Genomic DNA, 20,711 nt, shown 5'->3' with positions numbered 1-20,711 from the left:
CAGAGAAATATGTGATTTTAACCAGGACACGGCCTGTGTGTGCGTCGCCCATCATCAGCTCAACACAGTCTTATTGTTTAAATCTGGTGTTGTTGATTTACCGCAAATCAAGGAGTCACGATGCGCCTTTGTTTTGAATAAGCGACGAAAAATTACATATGGTGCCTTTTTAAAGGGATAGTTCACCCAAACATTTACTCCCCATCATGTTGGTCCAAAAACGTCAGACTTTCGTTCATCTTCAGAACACAAATTCATATATTTTATTGAAATCTGAGCGATTTCTCTATTTCCATTGACAGTTACGCAACTACCACATTGGCGCTTGAGTTAATAAAGAGATAGTGGAACAAATCCCTATGAATTGAGCGGTTTAGTACAAATTTTCTGAAGAAATATGATCGCTTTAAATAATGAACAGGTGTTTTTACTCGCATACATTGACCAGCGAACATAAACCGAAGCTTGACGCGTGAGAACGAACGTCATTGGTTCTTGCACATCAAGTGAACATGCTTGAGCTTCAGTTTAGCATCTGATGTGAGTTGATGAATGTTTGTATGTGAATAAAAGCCTAAATTCAACCTGTTCGTCATCTAAAGTGATTGTTAGGGTTTGGGTACCGTTCACATTTTAACTGGTATCGGTACCGGTACCCAACGGTACCTTTTTTTCGGTACTTTAGGGATGTTTACATCAATAACTATAAATAAACTGTAAGTTATTGACATTATGCAAGAGCTGCCCTGCTCTCTGTCTGCCATTGTCTGTGATGTTTGATTATTGTAATATTTACTAGTAAATAGTTGGCTACTAGCTACTTAAATTTAATTTATAAAAACAACCATATTGTTTTTTTTGTTTTTATTTCATTTCTATGAAAAATTTCCACAAATGATGTCTTGTGTATTTTCTGGTAATCAAATGAAGACATAAGACATTAATATAACTACTTTTAATTTAATCAAACTTTTTTTTTGTCAAACAAAGGGCTGCACAACTGAACTTTATACGGTTAAAATTAAAACATTAAAAACATAAATATTTCCAATTATTAATTAAAAAAATTAAGTTTTGATTATTATTACATTAGTGTTAGTATTATTAATTGAGACTTACCTAAATTCTACTGTACAAGTGATGTATTTGTCAAGATAAACCGGACTTTTATTTTGATATGTTGCAGTGAAGATCTTTGAGTTTCTGTGTTTGATATGACGGTAGTTTTTCTCAAATTAAACGGTAAAATGCTCATAAAGTGACTCTCAGAGCGGCTCTGGAGATGACGTTCGTGTGTGTGTGGTAAACTGCGCTTTTACGGCATTCATTCGCGTAGAGACACGCAGGATTTGTATTTTTACGATTTAATATTCACACACACTCGTCTATATTACCAGATGCATTCTCAGGTACCGAAATTTGGTACCGATTGATTTAATGTGATTCAGTACTTAGTAGTACAGACGTAATTCAGTCGGTGCCCTTAAAAGTACAGAGTTCGGTACCCAACCCTGGCGATCGTCTCTTAAGAAAATTGACTAAACCGCTTAAGTCGTAGGGATTAGTTTCACGATCTCTTTATGAACTTTTTGAAGCGTCAAAGTTCAATATTACATTGTATTTAAATGTTTGTGTGAACTATCCCTTTAAAGTCATCATGAGACTGAAGTCACGCCGGTCTTTTCTTCTCTAGTGTGCCGTATATCGAGTGAAGCGCTTCACAAACAAGAACAAATGTAGGCGGGGCTTGAGTGTGTCTGTGGGGAATTGATTGGATGGTTGTGGTTTGCTATTGGTGGATCTCACATGAGTGAAGTTGGGAAGTTTAAGATTGCCATGAACATGATTTATGTGCAACATTTAATTCACTGTGTTGTTGTTTGACAGCGTTCACAGAGCGTTTGAATGGACTAAACTGCTAAATTAATATGGATTTGTTTCACAATCTCTTTATGAACTTTTTGAAGCGTCAAGTTAAATCGTTTTTTAATTTTTGGGTGAACTATCCCTTCATGAAAGTGAAGTCACGCTGGTGTTTTCTCCTCTAGTGTGCCGTATATCGAGTGAAGCGCTTCACAAACAAGAACAAATGTAGGGCGGGGCTTGATTGTGTCTGTGGGGATTTGATTGGATGGTTGTGGTTTGCTATTGGTGGATCTCATGTGAGTGACAGGTGGCCCCGCCCTCGTCATCAGAGAAGAGACATTCCTTTAAGAGGGTGGGGAAGTTTAAGGGCGTTTTCACACCTGAGAGTCCGCACCAAGGTCTGAACCGAAGTTCATGTTTTGATACATTTTGTACATTCGGTTAGTTTTGGTTTCATGAACATGATTTATGTGCACCATTTAATTCACTGTGTTGTTGTTTGCCAGCGTTCACCGAGCGTTTGAAGGCCAGCTGATGAATATGGAGGGCGCACAGGTGAACGGCAGCATGGGCCGCCTCTATACGCCCAGGAAAGAGCGCCATCCCAGCGGCACCAAGGCCACGGTTCTCCTGCACAGAAAAGACTCGACTACAGAGCCGAAGAGGGAACCCGCCGTGCCACTGACCTGGTGTGAGACGCCAAAGTTAGTCAGAAAGGACGTGTCGCTCCGCAGACGCCTGCTCGTGTCCCGCTCCTCATCCGATGGGAGTAACACACCTGGGGAAATCACCAGAGATCACCTGACCTGCGAGAGCTTCGACTCTCCGGACCCCAGCCCGACCGGGCCTCTGTCTTACAGCACTTTAAAAGCGGACGACTTTGTTTTCTCCTGTCGGAAACGGCGTCTTCTGTTCTCACAAGCCATTACATCGACTCTGGAGACGGGCAGAAGTGCCGCCCATGTGAGCCCCACTGAACCCGATCTGGACGAGAGCATCATCGCTGGTCTTCCTAGCTCGCCACACACACACGATCTGTCGAACTTCCAGTCCCCCGTGAGAGCCCAAAAGCACATCCTGGACACGCTCACGCCCACCATGGAGGACAGCGGGTTTAGCTCTCTGGGTCTGGATAAATCACATGACTCCTCGGTGGACCATGATGGCTCTTTCCAGGAGCTGGTTCTGCCCAGTGGGCGAGACAAGAGGCGCTCGCGTCTGGAGAGACAGCGCAGACTGTCCACGCTCCGAGAAGGCGGCTCGCAGTCAGAGGACGGGCCCAGAGACCTGCGGACGGGTCCAAACAAAGACGAGGTGTTCCTGGATGCCACCCCGCTGGGCGCTGCCACGCTGAAGATGCAGGATCTGTCCCTGACGCCCGCCCTCCAGGCCGTTCACGCCATCAGTCGCCGCAGCTCGTGTGTGCCCCAGACCAGTCTGGAGGAGCTCCTGCGGGACGGGCCCGTAAGAACCAGCCTGCCTCTGGCCGGACTCATCGGACGCAAAATGGGTCTGGGCGCGGTGGACGTGATCTCAGAGCTGAGGATGAGAAACCTGAGGCACGTGCTGGCGGCCATCTTGAGCCATCTGTCTGCAGCCGACATCTACAGGTCAGTTATGGTCATAGATATCCATAATAAAGGCTAGACGTCTTACGTCTCTAACGTCATCAGCGGCGGCCATCTTGTCACAGGCAGGGCTCTGTAGGTGTTTCTCAATGTCCTCTGCAGGACTGATCCTTCCAAGTCACTTCCTTCAGAGACTAGAGGCGTTTCTCAATGTCAAGGAAGGATCCTCGGAAGCCAGAATTTAGAGGATGCTACGTCATCGACGTCCGTCGAAGGGCTGTTCCAATGTCGAGGATCCTCGGAATTTCCTCGGAGAGTCCTTCGTTCGAAAAATATGCCATATACAGGAAAGGATGCTTATGAGTAGACTTCGCGCACTTAGCGTTCTCAAATCACCCACAATCCTATGCGCGCAGCTTTGCTATCTTGTTCAAAAAATACAAAATATCGGACGTTGGCGGAGTCGGAGCGTTAACGGGGCAATATGCTTTGAAGTGTAAGTATTTACGTTACCAAACATTTGTTATAACCGTAGTAAATATAAGTAAAGTTTAACGTTTAAATGCCAGTACAAATTACAACCGTATTGATATTATACAAATGACGTTATTGATGGCTAACGGACCTTTTCACTGACGTAATGAGGCTGACGCGCACTTGCTAGCCTGTTCTCCGAATGCTAAAGAGAAGTCTACTCGTAAGCATCCTTTCCCTTATATGGCATATTTTCGAACGACGGACTCAGACCTTGGTTGAAAGTCCGAGGATCCTCGACATTGGAACAGCCCTTCAACGGCTGTCGATGATCCTTCCTTGACATTGAGAAACGCCTTTTGGCTCCTGATGATCTGCATGAACACAAATACTCTCATCTCACTGAAATCTGGACAGATTTACAAATGGTTTGGTTTCTTACAAACGTTATTAACGTGGCTATAATTATGGATGCTTGAACAAATTATGAATAATTTTTCATAAGTATGCAGTGTCATAACTAACATCTCTGACGTTTATAACAAACCAAACAGTTTGAAAATCGGTAGAAAGTTGAGCAAGTTATGCTTATTTAAAAAGTACACGCACCATTAAAACAATGAGTGAGCGAGCTGCCTGTGACAAGATGGCCGCCTCAAGACGTCGACCTCCATTGGCCAGCAGCGGACGAGACATCTAGCCTTTATTATGGATATCTATGGTCATATATCTGTCGTTTTGGTGTTTGGAGTGATGTAATAAACCGTGCGATTGATGGCAGGTTCGGCCAGGTGTCTGATGACTGGAACAGCGTCATCACGGAAGACAAAAGAGCCAATCACAGGAGAAGCCGCCACATCAGAGAGCTCAAGACGACACTAGAGGTGACGTGCGTTTAACCTTTCAAACCAGTCCTTCCAGAAAAATACGGCTTTTTTTGTGATTGTTGCGGGCAAAAATCCTTGATTATGCGGCATGTTTTCTTAAATGCGATGGGAAATTTATGCAATAAAATGCAGTGCACGCGTGTAACGTTACCGAGCGGTTTCCGGGTGCAATCTTTAACAGTTCACAGTCGGCTTGTTTGAAGTGCGGAACACACTTCAATCCAAGTTCCCACACGAACATATTAAATATTCAGTCCATTTTATCACGAGATTCAAACGATAAATGCCGTTTTGACGCTCTATATATGGCGTGACTGGTCACTTCATGATCACAGTTCAAGCGGCCGCGCGTGAACGCGATCATCTGTGAAGGCGATCGATCATCTCTTACTAAAGAATAAACATGAATGAAGGTATAATGAGGATACATTACAACTTACTGTCATGTAAAATGACAGACACTGTGTATAAATTATTATATTTCAACAACGAATTGGAGAATTTTTTTTATAATTAAATTTAGAAGTTAATGCAAAAACTGCCTTATGTGAAGTTTACATGTTTGCATGTGTTATTTGAGTGTTGATTATTATACCTTAAAATAAATAGCAACTGAATTACGGCTAATAGTTTGGGCTCTATTTTGTTAACCTTTAATATTAATGTGCAAGTAAGGGCTACCTATATAGTTTACAGCAATATCTTCAATACACTTTTAGATATAATTTAATTAATTCAAGGACAGACACTTTTTTTCTTCTTTAGTAAACCACTGTGTTAAATCTAAAAAGCAATTTTGTAAAACTGCTGTAGCCTACCGAACTCGTACCGAACCGTGATTTCAAAACTGAGGTATGTACCGAACCGTCAGTTTTGTGTAACGCCTCTGCTGTCAGTCTTTTATTTTTTGTCATGCGTCACAACACTTCCTTGAGTTCCAGGTGTTTCCGTGTTGTAAATAAAATAATTTTTTAAATATTAAATGTGTCATTCTCTTTAAGTCACCCCCCCCCACCCCCCCCCGGCACTGTCACCTTTTTTTACTCTGAGGAGTTTGCAGGTCTGACTCACTGATTCTTAACACTCCAAACCGCTGATTCGACTCACTGATTCATAACGCTCCAAACCGCTGAATCGACTCACTGATTCATAACACTCCAAACCGCTGATTCGACTCACTGATTCATAACGCTCCAAACCGCTGAATCGACTCACTGATTCATAACTCTCCAAACCGCTGATTCGACTCACTGATTCGCTAACGCTTCAAAGCTTCATGATGGAAAAAAAATTATATATATCAATTTATTATATTTAATGGGGAAAAAATGGGTAATAAATATTAATTATAAATCATAAAATTATGCAATAATTATCTCCAAACACCAAAAAAGAAAAGAGAAAATATTATTGAACAAAAATATATTTCATTGATTTTACCTAAATCTTTTTTTATCTTAATCCCGCCCTCCGGGTCATTTTTGACCCATAAATGAAGAACCCCAAAGGGTTAACACACTCACGTGTGTGATCTGATCAAACAGCGCTGCGTTACACACACACGCATGAGCGGAAGAAGCGAAAGCGCTCGCGGCAGAATAAAAGCTCCGCCCACTCAAGAGTCAAGACACTCCTTTGAGTCGAGTAATTACACACTGCGCCTTTAAGTCTGTGCATGTGTACATACACACTGATAACTCAGAACTGTGACCGCAGTGCTCTGATCATCTCTCTCTCTCTGTGTGTGTGTGTGTGTGTGTGTCTCTGTCTGTAGGTGGGTAAGCCGGCCCATGTTCCTGATGCGGACACCCGGTCAGCGCTGGTGTGCAGGTCCGCTCTGGGCAGCGTCCAGGCTCAGGCCAGAACACCCCACACACACCTGCCCTGCACCCCCACACACACACGCCACTACAGCTCCAAACGCATGCAGTTCCTGCAGGTGCGCTTGAGTCCTGATCATGTGACCAAAGGTGTATTTTTTTTAAATGGACTGGAGCAATTCAAATGGGCAGAGCCTCTAGTACAGGGGTTTTCAAACTTTATGATGCCATGGACCCCCAAACACGATGAATCTTTTATGAGGGACCCCCTTCCTAAATTCCATCTATTTTTATGAAGGGAAAAAAAACATTTAAACTGTTAGATAAATTGTGTGACATTATAAATTGAAAATATTGTTTCTTAACTTAATAAATTGGCTATACTTAAAGCTCCACTGTGTGATATTTTCCGCCATCTAGTGGTGAACTTGTATATGACCATCCAGTGAATATTAGTTTCTGTTCCTCTCAATTCCGATTTCGTTTTAACTCCTACGGTGGCCGATTTAGTCCAAGATTAACATGGCTTCCAGTTCGCCCTCGTCCACATTTGTCACGGAGCCATCGAGTGTTAAAACGCCAAAGGCGAAGCTCGAATTTACGGGAATGTCCCTCTTTGGCTAATGTACTTTCAAGATGGAGGAGCAACATGGCGACTCGCATTCAAACCCTCACCCGTATGTGTTTACAATGACATATTATAAACTCACGAGAATACTTTATTACTCGAAAGAAGTAAATATACATTAATGAGCACATATTTCTGAAAGAACTAAGTGTTTTTAGCTAAGAATAAACTAAAAAAGTCACACAGTGTAGCTTTAATGTTGTATGTATAAACCTGAAGAAGAACATTTTTCAATTAAAAATTGTGCAACTTTCACAATAAATATGTAAGCAATAAGAATACTTTAAAATAAATGAACAATATTTAAGAATACTGCCTTTCAACCCCAGTGAGCAAGACAAAGAGACTTACTAGAAAGTTACAAAGCAAACATGTACAATTCTGGAAAGTAGCCTATGAATACGGCAAGAAATGAGAGAAACATTTAGACTTTATCCCTTTTTGCCTTTGTCTTTTTATTCTCAGAAATTTTCTGGGGACCCTTTAGGACCTTCCCAGTTTGAAAACCCCTGCTCTAGTAAATGACGTGTTTAGTTGTGTAATGTTATTGTGCAGCTGTAATCGAGGTTTTGCACGCTATGGTATTTTCTCATATTTCATATTGCGTAACAGCATGGGCACAGGCTGCTCCTACTGTAATTAAAAGTATAGGCTCATTATATAATCGTGCAATCAAAATCATGGACAAAAAACCAATTCGATATCATCACTGTGCTATTCTTGAGAAATGTAATTTAATGAGTTTTGATAGATTTATTAATTTTAGTTTTTTTAAATTATTGTATAAATGTATTAATCATCTAACGCCTGAACCGTTGAGTAAATTTGTGGAGAGACTGAACAGCAGTAGAGTTACGAGAAGTAATCCATACCATGATTGTAAAATTCCATACCGCAGGACTAGTTTTGGTCAGACAGCTTTTTCTGTTAGAAGCTCTAAGCTCTGGAATTTATTGCCACCTGATATTAAAACTATTCCTGACTTTAAAATGTTTTCTTCCAGACTTAAGACTTGGTTAAAGATAAATCAGAATTGTACTCACTTATAAAAATGTGTATGTTTGGAAGTTATAGAGTATTATTGTTTGAGTTTTATTAATGGATGAATCGGTTTTTAGATACTTTTTTGTATTTATTGTTTTTGATTGATAAAGGCCCTTCTAGGGACAAGTGTTGCAAATTAGCCTTTGGCTATATACACTGTGATACAGATTGTTTAGTCAAAATGATCTATGTTGGTGGTATCTGTCCCTATCAAATAAATTATTAAAGCAGCACTAGGTAGGTTTTGCTCTCGGGCTCCCCCTACAGTTGGGAAACAGTATTGTCCTCTACTACTATCGTAAACTCTGTCACTCTATCAGCGGATGCATCGCACGTGCATTTGTTAACATGACAACTATGATAGCCCTGAACACAGCTGGAGTTCACATGCGTGTTCTGCTTGCGTCGCGTGTGAAATGTCTTCATCACAGGTACAGTGGCACATGTTTCAGCATGTCATGGGTTTTATTTTTTTCAAACGCCAAATGATCGCGACGCTCACGTTTACAAGCCAGCGTCATTATAGAAGCCTAGTCTATTGGTTACCATTTTACAGAATCTATATGATGCTTCAATTCAGTGTTTGAGTGGTAGGTAATAACCATATATCGTCAATATTATAATATCAAGCTACCATAGATTAATCTGCACATTTGAAAAATCGATTTGCATTATAGCTTGAGGCAAGACGAATAAACCAATATCACAGACATGTTAGGTATCCTAAAATATGATTTTGTACGTCTTATGTATTTACTTGCAAGAATGTAGCCGCTCCTCCTTCAGCTCACGCCAATGTGCAAACGCTGCCCAATGTTGATCCTCCTGCCTTTAATCCCATCACTTTCTCCTTTCCTCTTTTTGCTTTCCTCCGACAAAACCTTTGCTTTCTTATTTTTCTGTGCTGCTTCGGCCATGACTATAACATTCGGCAAACAAATGATAGTTGGGCTCGCACGTCCGAATTTAAGGAAGTGGAAGTGACGTATATGCCGTAAAGCAGTCAAATTTTGTAGTTATTTTTTTTTTTCTCGGGTTACTACCCGAAACTCGAAGTTTAAAAGTACGATTAAAAACGATGCTAGGCTATGTCAGACGTGTCATTCAACCTATTCTAAGTCGATGTATCATCACAAGAGGTTTGAAAATATATTATAAAGGTTGAAAAGTTACCTAGTGCTGCTTTAAATAAAATAAAAATAAAAAAAATTTTGTAACGTTGAGAGAAGCTTGCAGGGCCGCTCTAACAGCTCTGTGACCCTCAGGTGGCCGAAACGCTGTTCAGCGATGAGTTCCTGAAGCCGTGCCCGCGCTGCCAGCATCCGGCGCGCTGCCACTCTCTGCGTGGCGAGGGTGTGTGTAGCTGGAGCGACTGCGGCTTCCACTTCTGCTCCACCTGTCTGTGCGCCTTCCACGGCTCCAGAGACTGCACACACCTCTCCGCCAAACGCAGGAGCCGGAGGGACGTGCTCCCTGGCAGCGCACAGAGCAAACGCAACATCAGGCGGCTCTGAGTGTGTGTGTGTGTGTGTGTGTGTGTGTGTGTGTGTGTGTGTGTGTGTGTGTGTGTGTGTGTGTGTGTGTGTGTGTGTGTGTGTGTGTGTGTGTGTGTGTGTGTGTGTGTGTGTGTGTGTGTGTGTGTGTGTGTGTGTGTGTGTGTGTGTGTGTGTGTGTGTGTGTGTGTGTGTGTGTGTGTGTGTGTGTGTGTGTGTGTGTGTGTGTGTGTGTGTGTGTGTGTGTGTGTGTGTGTGTGTGTGTGTGTGTGTGTGTGTGTGTGTGTGTGTGTGTGTGTGTGTGTGTGTGTGTGTGTGTGTGTGTGTCTGTCAAATGCAGGAGAGACGTGCTGCTGGGCAGCGCACCGAGCCCACACACCTTTGAGTGTGTGTGTGAGAGAGAGAGAGACATTGAGAGTGTGTGTGTTTGCGCTCCTGTATGTGTGGGTTTGTTTTTAATGATGAACTTCTGATGAGTTTTGCACTTTTGTACAGCAGTCGTTGTGGTCCTGTATCTGCATGTGTGTACATATTGCTCTTTACATGCTTGTTTTTATACATTGTTTTAAATAAAGCCCTTTTTTTACCTATAAATGCATCGTGTTTTAACTGAACACTGTCATCATCTGACGAGGAATGACCAGACCACATTAGGTGTGTGTGTGGACTAGTAATAGTCGGGGAGCCAAAGTCTCAAAAATGGGTTGAACCTGACGTGGTCTGCCATACTTTTTATTTGTGTTTTTTCTGTTAACTTTGACCCTAAGAAACAATAATTAGAGGGTCTGCTCTGCCGGAAATATCGCGAAAAAAAAATTGTGGCCATTTTAGTGTATGTACCCTTTATTTTTTATCAGAAAAATTATTCAGTGGGTTGGGTAGGCTGTTAATAAATGTATTCCAGATACACAGAACACATGCTGACAACATCCACTGAAAAAAATACTTTTAAAACACATTTCTACATGATTTTGCATCAATTTAATGCAAAAAAAATAGGTGTTTTCTCACTTTTTTTCCCCCAGTATTTTCATCTTTACTTCATTGGCAATCAACTATTCCCCCAAGTTATGACATCTGTCAATATGCCATTCGTTTCACCAAATAGTATACTCATTCCACAGAAAAAAATTATAAAAACCAATCAAAATCAATGGATCGGTGATGATTGATTTCACTACTAGTTGGCGATCAACAAGCTCAGAACCTCAATAGCATTTTAGGCTACTCTCAAAATTCTGAAAGACAAACTGGATATTTAACATGGTTGTTAATGTCCACATTATTAAACATCATGGCCTAGGCATCTTTTTAATTTCAACATAACCCTGTTCTCCCAATGGAAGAGTGTTGGGATCTTGGCAACTGCTTGGCAGACATCCTGGGCAAGGTTGAGAACTTGTTCTTGCTGCTTAGGACTGACTTTCACCCGGTCGTCCTCAGCTAACTGTGGAGTTGCATCTGTTATCATCCATGCCAGGTGGTTATACAGGTTAGAGCTCACTCTTCGGGATGCCTCCAGGTATGATATCTCTAGCTGCAGTGACGGGTCTTCAGTCATACTTCCAGGCATCTGCTGACTTCCACTGGCTTGAGCTGTTCTGGCTTCTCTTGCTTCCTTCAGGATCTGCTTACGTTGGTTCTGGAGGTCCTTCCATATTCTCTTTGCAGTGTTGTAGGAAGAGACTATGGTGTCATCTGGTGTCAACTCAGATATTTGCATCATCTGAGGATTTTTTCCAAAAAATAAAATGCATAATTCTCTCGTCTCAGGGGGATATGAGTAGGGGAGAGCAGGGACGAAAGTACCATTTTTCAGAAAATCGTAATTTTAAAAGATAATGTTTTAGACCGAGATATATTTTTGCTGTGGCCAATAACTCACAAATGTGGTCTACAATAGCAGGTGGTATTTTGTACAAATGTAGAACGACTACAGTATATTTTCACTTTGAACATAAGCTGCACATTGTTACTTTTGACCCCATAAGGTGGGTCAAAAGTAACACAATACAAGCTAGATTTTTTGGTGCTACTCTTGTTTTTATTAAACATACCTGACTATGACCTTGTTAATATGTAACTGCAAACATATTTTGTCCTTTATTTTTGCAAAAAAATTATTAAATTACATTTTCATTTTATATGTTAAAGTTCATCAAATGTTTCAAATGTAATATGACAGGACAAACTTGAATTGTTTAGAATATTTTTTATTTGCAATGTCAATCTATGTTTTTTCTTCAACAGTATGAACAATATAAAAATTAAATTAAATTTGCATAATATGCATTATATATATATATAATAGCGGGACAAAAGTGACAAGTGTTACTTTCATCCCGACAGGAAGTCCTGTCATTTAAACACGATTTACTTTTATACTGAAAAACTAACAGCACTAAATAACCCGTAGATTGATCATTACTGTGACACATGAAACAAGAAACACAACTTGTAATTAGAAAAAAAGTACCGCTTTGTTAATTTACTTCCCGTACTTGAAAACTGCATTTCGGACCTAACCGCGGGAAACGATGGCGGAATAACGTGATATTTGGCAGATCCGTCAAGGGTTGTGTGCTGAACGTGCTGTCATAGCTTGAAATGCAAATGTATTCAGGGCTCGGAGAAAATCGCGTTGTTACTTTCTAGGGGTGCACCGATCCGACTTTTTCAGTCCCGATACCGATACCGATGCCTGGGCTTTGTGTATCTGTCGATACCCGATACCGATCCGATATATTGTTGAATTAATAATAAACTGTATATCTTCCACCTTATACCTTCCTTGAAGAGACTAAAGGCACCAGACTTTACTAACTAAACATAACTAAGACAAAATAACAGATTTATGTAAGGTGTTGAATTCTTATTTATTTAAAAAACAATTGTGCATTCAAATCTAAAATAGAATGTAATCTAACTTCTTTAAATAAATAAAATGTAGCAGTGGAAACAAAAAACAGTGTATTGGTCAAACATACAATAGTAATCTGACAGTTACCAAACATTTTTTACACTACAGATAATTGTTTTGGTATATAATCATATCAATATTAAAAAGTAGCATTACAAATTAACAAATAGTCTAATTTTCTACCATATGCAATTTAATACAAATTTTCAGCTAGCTAATAACAACTTTGTTCTGGTTTCACCTCACTCCAGATTAAATGATTGTAGGCTAGGCCTATTTATTTTACTACATTGTCAACAGAAATAAGATGAAATACTGTTGATAATTAAAAATAATTCTTACTACCCACTCTTGCTAAAATGGGTAAGCACACTTGTGTTCTCATTTCAGTTGCGTTCTGAGTAAATTAATAAACTGAGTTCATGAGTTCAGTGTTGGACAGATCAGTTGTTCTGGCCAGTCGTTAAAATGATTCGGTTCAAAGGAGTCATTAGGTCACGAATCGGACATTAGCAGACGCGTTGTGTGCGAATCCCGTCTGTTAGAACATCGCGAAAGATGTCAACACACAGAAAACACTTCATAACTGGATATAATTTGTCTCCCGCTTATTGAAAGTATGCTTTATGTCAGCTGGTCAGAGAAGAGTCAATGTTTTTTGAGCGCAATTCACACCCAGTGATAATTCAAGGACAAAATTGTCCGAATGTGTCACGTGCAACATGGTTTCGGTCTTCCGAGCTTTTGATTTGGATTAATATGTGAAATATGAGAGCGAACACTGATTATTTTGAAGACCCAGAGAGCGCGCGCGGGGTAGGAGCTCTCAGATCGGTCTCTCTGTCACTCAGTCACAAGCGCAGCATCTGTTCTACATCACTCGTAAATCCCAATAACTCATCAAATTAGGCTTTGGCCGTCAAAAAAATGTCAATGCAGGAAAGACCCTGACTTTGCAGTAATACCCTCGAAACAGCGACGAACTAGTTGGCGTGGCAAGCGTGAAATATCTCCTCCACACAGCCGAGTCTCTTCTAGCATGCGACACACGTGAAGCTGACGAATGACGTAGGTTCTGCTGCGACGGAAAAAAACACCTGGATCGGCTTGTGGATCTGTTAATTTTTCCGATCCCCGATCCAGCTATTTTGTCAGTATCGCGGCCGATATCCGATCCTAATATCGGATCGGTGCACCCCTATTACTTTCGTCCCGTGTTACTTTCGCCCCGGTTCTCCCCTACCATAATTTGAATATACTACCGGGTTTCTACTGATACAAAGCTTAATGCTAAATCACTGAAGTAACCCTTAAAGTTCCTTCAAATTTGAGAGCATGCAGCCAACATTAATTTCTGCTGGAACATTCAGGCTGGAACATACTTTCTGTGGAACAACCACTATTTTACAATTGCCACCTACTTCATTGTGCTTTCTAAGGCGGGCAATCAAGGACTGACTTCTGTATAAGTTAACATTCTGAACTCCATGGCTTTCCAAGTATTTACAGAATTCATCCCTCAAAGCTGTAACTAAGAATATGGCTCTTTGAAAAAGGGCTCATCTATCCAAGATATGAGTTGGTTCAGTGCAGCATCATATGGAGTGGTGGCAGTACTAGTCCTTTCCTGTGAACGAAGACGCTTTGGCAGGTAGTTTGTCATGTATTCCTTGTGGTACCGGAAGACCTCAGCAATCATATCAGTACACTTGTTTCCATCAGGACCACAAATCTTGTGTAGTATCTCTTCATCTTCAAGTTTGTTTGCTTTTTCCCAAACTGCATTCTGTCTGTCATAAGTGGCGATCAAAATGAGGGATCTATTCCTGAAATGAGCTGGATGAAAGAGCTTGACTTCTGGCTTTTCAACTTTTTTCCTCTTCTGGTCTACAGTTATACGATCTTCGCACAACATTGTGTGTGCCACAAAGTATTCCTCCTCAGAAAGTCACATTGAGGTTTCAGCCCATTGTCAAGTCTGTATGAGACATCATCCTTTCTGTTGGTTACAGCATATAGGAGGGAAGGATAGCCTTGATTTGTCAGTTTCTGAAGAGGACCAGCGTCACTGTCTGTTTTCTGACATATTATGCAAGCAGTATAGTTGGGACTGAGCAGCTTTCTCTTTAGCTGTTTGGTTGAGAACTCAGGCTTCATCCTTCATTTACATCACTCCTCTCCTGTTCACTCCTCTCCCCTCTCTTCCTCTCCTCCACGCTTCTCCTCTCTTGTTTAATCCTAAAATAAGATTAGAACCAAATCTGCAAACGGGAAATATTGTGCATTCAGGTGAAAGAAATAATCTCGGGTTACGACTGTAACCCTTGTTCCCTGAAAAGGGAACGAGACACTGCATCTAACGACACTTTGGGGACGCTCCCTAAGCATAGCGATAAAGCAGACGCTCCATGCGTCTCGTTCCCTTCTCAGGGAACAAGGGTAAAAGTTGTAACCCGAGACGTTCCCTTTCGAGGGAACTCGCACTGCATCTAACGACATTTTGGGGAACGAATACCCACTAGGCCAGTGGTTCCCAAACCTGTCCTGGAGGACCACCAGCCCAGCACATTTTGTATGTCTCCCTATATCTGACACACCCATTTCAGGTCTTGCAGTCTCTACTAATGAGCTAATGAGTTGACTCAGGTGTGTTTGATGAGGGAGACATACAAAATGTGCAGTGCTGGTGGTCCTCCAGGTTTGGGAACCACTGCACTAGGCCACACGAGAATCACGCCCACCCTAGTATGAAGCTGGAACCCAGGCACACTTAGGACGCGAGCACCCTAGCGCCAGGCGTCGCAGGGAGTTGCAGATTGTAGAATCTAATGAAGGTGTGCAGGGTGGCCCACTCGGCTGCCTCGCAGATCCTCCTGAAGCGAGACTCCAGAAAGGAGGGCCACAGAGGATGCCATGTCTCTGGAATGAGCCCTCACGGCTATCAGTGAAGGCAAATTACGCACCTTATAAGACGTGGCTATAGCCTGGACAATCCACTTACTGATTGTCTGTTTTGACGCAGGCAGCCCTTTCTTGGGTGAGCCAAAGCACACCAACAACTGGTCTGACTTCCTCCACTGTGAAGACTTCTCCAGATAAACTCTTTTTTCCAGAACTCTGCTCTGACCGGGCAGAGCAGGTGAAGTCTCCTTTCTTCGCCGTCACGTGAGGTGGAGGATGGAAGGCCTAAAGAACCAATGACCGTGCCACACTCGATGGCACCTTGGGCACATAGCCCGGCCTTGGAAGTAAGATGGCCTTAACTCCGCCAGGGCCAAACTCCAGGCAAGTTGGCGTAACCGACCCCGGTCCCCCACCCTCCTCAGTAAGTGATAGCAAGAAGAAAGGCCACCTTAAAGGTCAGGTTCTTTGCCTCAGCCGACTCGGTTCGAAGGGAGCCGCAGACAACCCTTCCAGAACCACTGCCAGATCCCAAGTTGGGACTCTGGACCGAGTCGCAGTCCTCATCCTCAGAGCTCCATGGAGGAAACGTACAACCAAATGGTGCTTACCCAGAGGCCTATCACCTACAGGCGAGTGGAAAGCTGCAATGGAAGCCACGTACACCTTAAGTGTGGATGGGGTAAGACCAGCGGAGAAACCATCTTGGACGAACTGCAGCACTGAAGTCACTGGGCAGTGAACTGGGTCCACTTATCGCTCTCTACACCAAGTGGAAAACACTTTCCACTTCATGCTGTACAATCTCCTTGTGGATGGAGCCCTGGAGCTGAGTAAGGTCTCAACTACACCTGCCGATAGGCCCGCCTCTAGGTACCATGCCCTCTCAGTGGCCAGTCCCAAAGGTTCCACAGCTCTGGCCGGGGGTGAAATATTGTGCCCCCTGCCTGAGACGGGAGGCCTGCTAGCAGTGCTACGATGTTTGAGAACCATACCTGGGTCGGCCAGCAGGGTGCTATTAAAAGTAGGCTGATCACTTCTTGGCAGACCCGCTCCAAGACTCCCGGGAGCAGAGTGAACGGGGGAAATGCATAGACGCAGCAGCCACGTCTGCACTTGAGAGAAAACCACAGAGGGCAGTGGGATGTCTCTCGAGACGCGAACAGATCCACTTCCACTGGGCCGAACCTCTCGCACATGGCTTTCACCACCTCTGGGTAAAGTCGCTACTCCCTAGGCCTCAGCCCCTGTCTTGACAGGACGTCTGCTCCCTGATTTTGGTCCCCGTGGACATATATCGCTCGACAGTCTCCCTTGGGACCACAGGAGGATCTGGTGTGCCAGTCTGCATAGAGGGCTGACCACTGTGACCTCAGACTCCCTTGATGAATTAGATACGAGACTACTGACATATCAGGACATGGTGGCCGCGGAGGTCCGGGAAAAAGCTCCTCAGAGCTTTGTAGACTGCCAGCATTTTAAGGCAACTTATGTGCCAAGAAGGCCAAGGACGATATCTCAATGCCGAACTGCCACTACTCGCGACTGGGCCAATATGAGCCAGTCGTCGATGTAGTTCAGTACACGGATGCCTCGGAGACTCAGTTGGAGCCAGAGCTGCATCCATGCACTTGGTGAACATGTGAGGGGGAAAAGCCAGGCCAAACTGAAGATCCCGATAATGGTACGCATCGCCCCCGAAAACAAAACTCAGGAACTTCCTGAAAGATGGATATATGGAATTATCGTGACAAACCAGTCCTCAAACTGGATCTGACTCACGATGGTTGGAATTGTGAGCATCTTGAATCTGAATCTCCTCAGAGAACTATTCAAGTACCTCAGATCTAAAATTGGATGCAACCCCCCCATCCTTCTTGGGAACTATGAAGTACCGGCTGTGGAACCCGGACTCCCTGTCTGGCGGAGGAACACGTTCTATGGCCTCCTTTACCAACAGAGAGTGAACTTCCTGTTCCCTTACCCAAACCTGCTCTGGGACCACAGCAGTCCAGACCACCCTGTTGAACTTCAGAGTAGGGTAACCGAACTGCAGTCTGTATCCCTTTTCTACAGTCGCAGGGCCCAAGCAGATATATTCGGAAGGCATAACCATGCACCGAGATAATCTGCTAAGGGAACCAGCCTCTCGAGGTTGGCCTCGGGTGTCAACCGAGCCTCGTTCCCGACCCCCTGAAGCGGCTGACCGGCAGGGAGCAGTCGTAGACTTACTTAAAAAAAAAAAAAACCCATTCCTTTGAGGAGTTATGGCCGTTTAAAGAAACCAAAATTAGCTAAAACGGCTAAAGCTAGCTAAGTAAACTAGTAGAGAATGAATTCTGCTGCTGCTACAGGGATACGTTTGGGAGAGGAATCAACAGAAATATACTTGTTTGAAGACTGGCGTGGTCCTTTCAGTTAATTACCATTACAATATCCATATTAGGCCTACTGTTCTTTTCCCAAAATGCTGGGGCAGACCTGTCACATACCACAGAAAATGATGAGCAGCTTCGAAGTCCGTTGGTAACCGTTGGTTACCGTTTGTTGGTTGTTCCAAACTCATTCAAATTACTAAGATCGTAAGTGTGCCATGATGCTAAATATCCAGCATGTTTTTCATAATTTTGAGAGTAGCTTAAAATGCTATTGAGGTTCTGAGCTTGTTGATGGCCAACTAGTAGTGAAATCATCACAGATCCATTGATTTTGATTGGATTTTTATAATTTTTTTCTGTGGAATGAGTATACTATTTGGTGAAAAGAATGGCATATTGACTGATGTCATAAATTGGGGGAATAGTTGATTGCCAATGAAGTAAAGATTGAAATATTGGAAAAAAAAGTGAGAAAACGCCTATTTTTTGCATTAAATTGATGCAAAATCATGTAAAAATGTGTTTTAAGAGTTATTTTTTCAGTGGATGTTGTCAGCACATGTGTTCTGTGTATCTGGAATGCATTTATTGACAGCCTACCCAACCCACTGAGGATTTGAGGAAAAAAATCTGCGATATTTCCGGCAGAGCAGACCCTCCAATTATTGGTTCTTAGGGTCAAAGTTAACAGAAAAAACCCAAATAAAAAGTATGGCAGACCATGTCAGGTTCAACCCATTTTATTGAGCTTTTGAGACTTTGGCTCCCCGACTATAATCCCTACGTTATGGGGACGAAATGTCCCCACAAAGATGGCAATATCCGAAATCCTCATCCTTGTGGGGACATTTTTTGGTCCCCATGAGGAAAACATCTTATAAATCAGACTAAGTGATGTTTTTTTGAAAATGTAAAAATGCAGAATGTTTCCTGTGATGGGTAAGTTTAGGGGCAGTGTGTGTGTGTGTGTGTGTGAGAGTGATGGGTAGGTTTAGGGGCAGGGACAGTGTAGGGGGATAGAATATACGGTATGTACGGTATAAAAACCATTGCGCCTATGGAAAGTCCCCATAAAACATGAAAACCCAACGTGTGTGTGTGAGTGTACAGCACCTTATCTTCAACCTGCGCCCTTGACACACTCCCAACTTCGTTTTTCAAAAGTGTGTTTAACTGTTTAGAAGCAGATCTCCTAGAAGTGATAAACGCCTCACTTCTTTCTGGGACTTTTCCAAACTCCCTTAAAACCGCAGTAGTAAAGCCTCTCCTGAAAAAGAGAAATCTGGATAACTCCATACTGAGCAACTACAGACCAATCTCAAATCTCCCCTTCATAGGCAAGATCATTAAAGTTGTTTTCAGTCAGCTGAACAAATTCTTGAAATCAAACGGATACTTTGACAATTTTCAATCTGGTTTCCGACCGCATCACAGCACAGAGACAGCGCTCATAAAGATTATAAATGATATTCGCCTCAATACATATACAGGCAAAACATCAATTCTTGCACCACTCCTATTCAACCTGTACATGCTGCCACTGAGCCAAATAATGAAAAATAACAAAATGGCTGACCACAGCTATGCTGACGACACCCAGATCTACTGAGGCCTATCACCTGATAACTACAGCCCCATTGACTCTCTGTGTAAATGCATTGATGAAGTTAACAGTTGGATGTGCCAAAACTTTCTTCAGTTAAACAAAGACAAAACCGAACTTATTGCATTTGGAAATAAAGATGAAATTCTCAAGGTGAACGCATACCTTGAGGCTAAAAGTCTAAGAACTAAAGATCAAGATTGGCCCTTGTCAAACTCGCTCAAATCCTTACACTTGCCCATTTTTCCTGCTTCTAACACATCAACTCTGAGGAAAAAATGTTCTCTTGCTGATTAATATATCCCACCCACTATCAGGAGATGAAGAGAGATCATCACCGGTCATAATGTGTGTGTGTGTGTGTGTGTGTGTGTGTGTGTGTGTGTGTGTGTGTGTGCGCCTATGTGATTTACGAGGACATTTGACATGAATACACGCCACATTATGAGGACATTTTGAATTATGAGGACAGGGCCGATGTCCTCATAATTCGGGGAATGTAGAAGTGCTCCAGAAGCTAGGGGGAGCTAAAATCCAAAATTTCTCCACATGTCTTTATAATTCACATAGACCTGAATTTGTGTATGACGTGTGTATCGGAAGTGCGCCTCTGTAGGACGGACTTGGTACTGCGCCTCCTCATTAATTATTAATACGTGTGTATGAATCGCGGCTTCTGATTGGCTGACCGCTAGAAGTCCTCATAATGTTGGAATTTGTCAAACTCAAGCCCCTTTAACACAGGTCGACGACAACGACGGTATTGGAAAATATATCATTCTAAGTATAAAATAATAGCCACATGTTACATGGACTAAGTTATAAAAACACTGCACACTGAAGCCTTTTCTCCTGACCGAAGTCTTTTCTGACGATATCATCACTCATCGCAGTCGCACAGGTAAGATCAATGATCAGCACAGCTGCTATCTGTGTTAAAATCTGCTTTAGTTTATAACGATTTAAACTATGACTGTTATTAAGACAACTGTGAAATTAAAGAGCATGAACTTTTAATCAAGTTAGCTTTGGTGAAACATCCCTTACGAAAATAAACCATGGTTTTATTATAGTAAAAGTGTAACCATGTTTTGTTTGGCTTACTGATTACCATTTAAATAACCACAGT

General features: G+C 42.4%; 1 protein-coding gene across 1 annotated transcript; it reads left to right on the top strand.

Annotated features, from left to right (window-relative positions):
• Window positions 1–2,406: 2,406 nt before the first annotated feature.
• fbxo43 (F-box protein 43) lies at window positions 2,407–9,801 on the top strand (the record flags this gene model as incomplete). The annotated part of the gene is made up of 4 exons (XM_079838150.1): window positions 2,407–3,476; window positions 4,690–4,792; window positions 6,570–6,734; window positions 9,553–9,801. The coding sequence occupies 4 exons, from the start codon at window positions 2,407–2,409 to the stop codon at window positions 9,799–9,801; spliced, it is 1,587 nt and encodes a 528-aa protein (XP_079694276.1).
• Window positions 9,802–20,711: the final 10,910 nt, after the last annotated feature.

The sequence above is a fragment of the Gobio gobio genome (genome assembly GCF_949357685.1).
Source record: "Gobio gobio genome assembly, chromosome: 15".
Classification (NCBI taxonomy): domain Eukaryota; kingdom Metazoa; phylum Chordata; class Actinopteri; order Cypriniformes; family Gobionidae; genus Gobio; species Gobio gobio.
The sequence above is the reverse complement of the archived record's forward strand: the minus strand, read 5'-3'. Positions and strand labels throughout refer to the sequence as shown.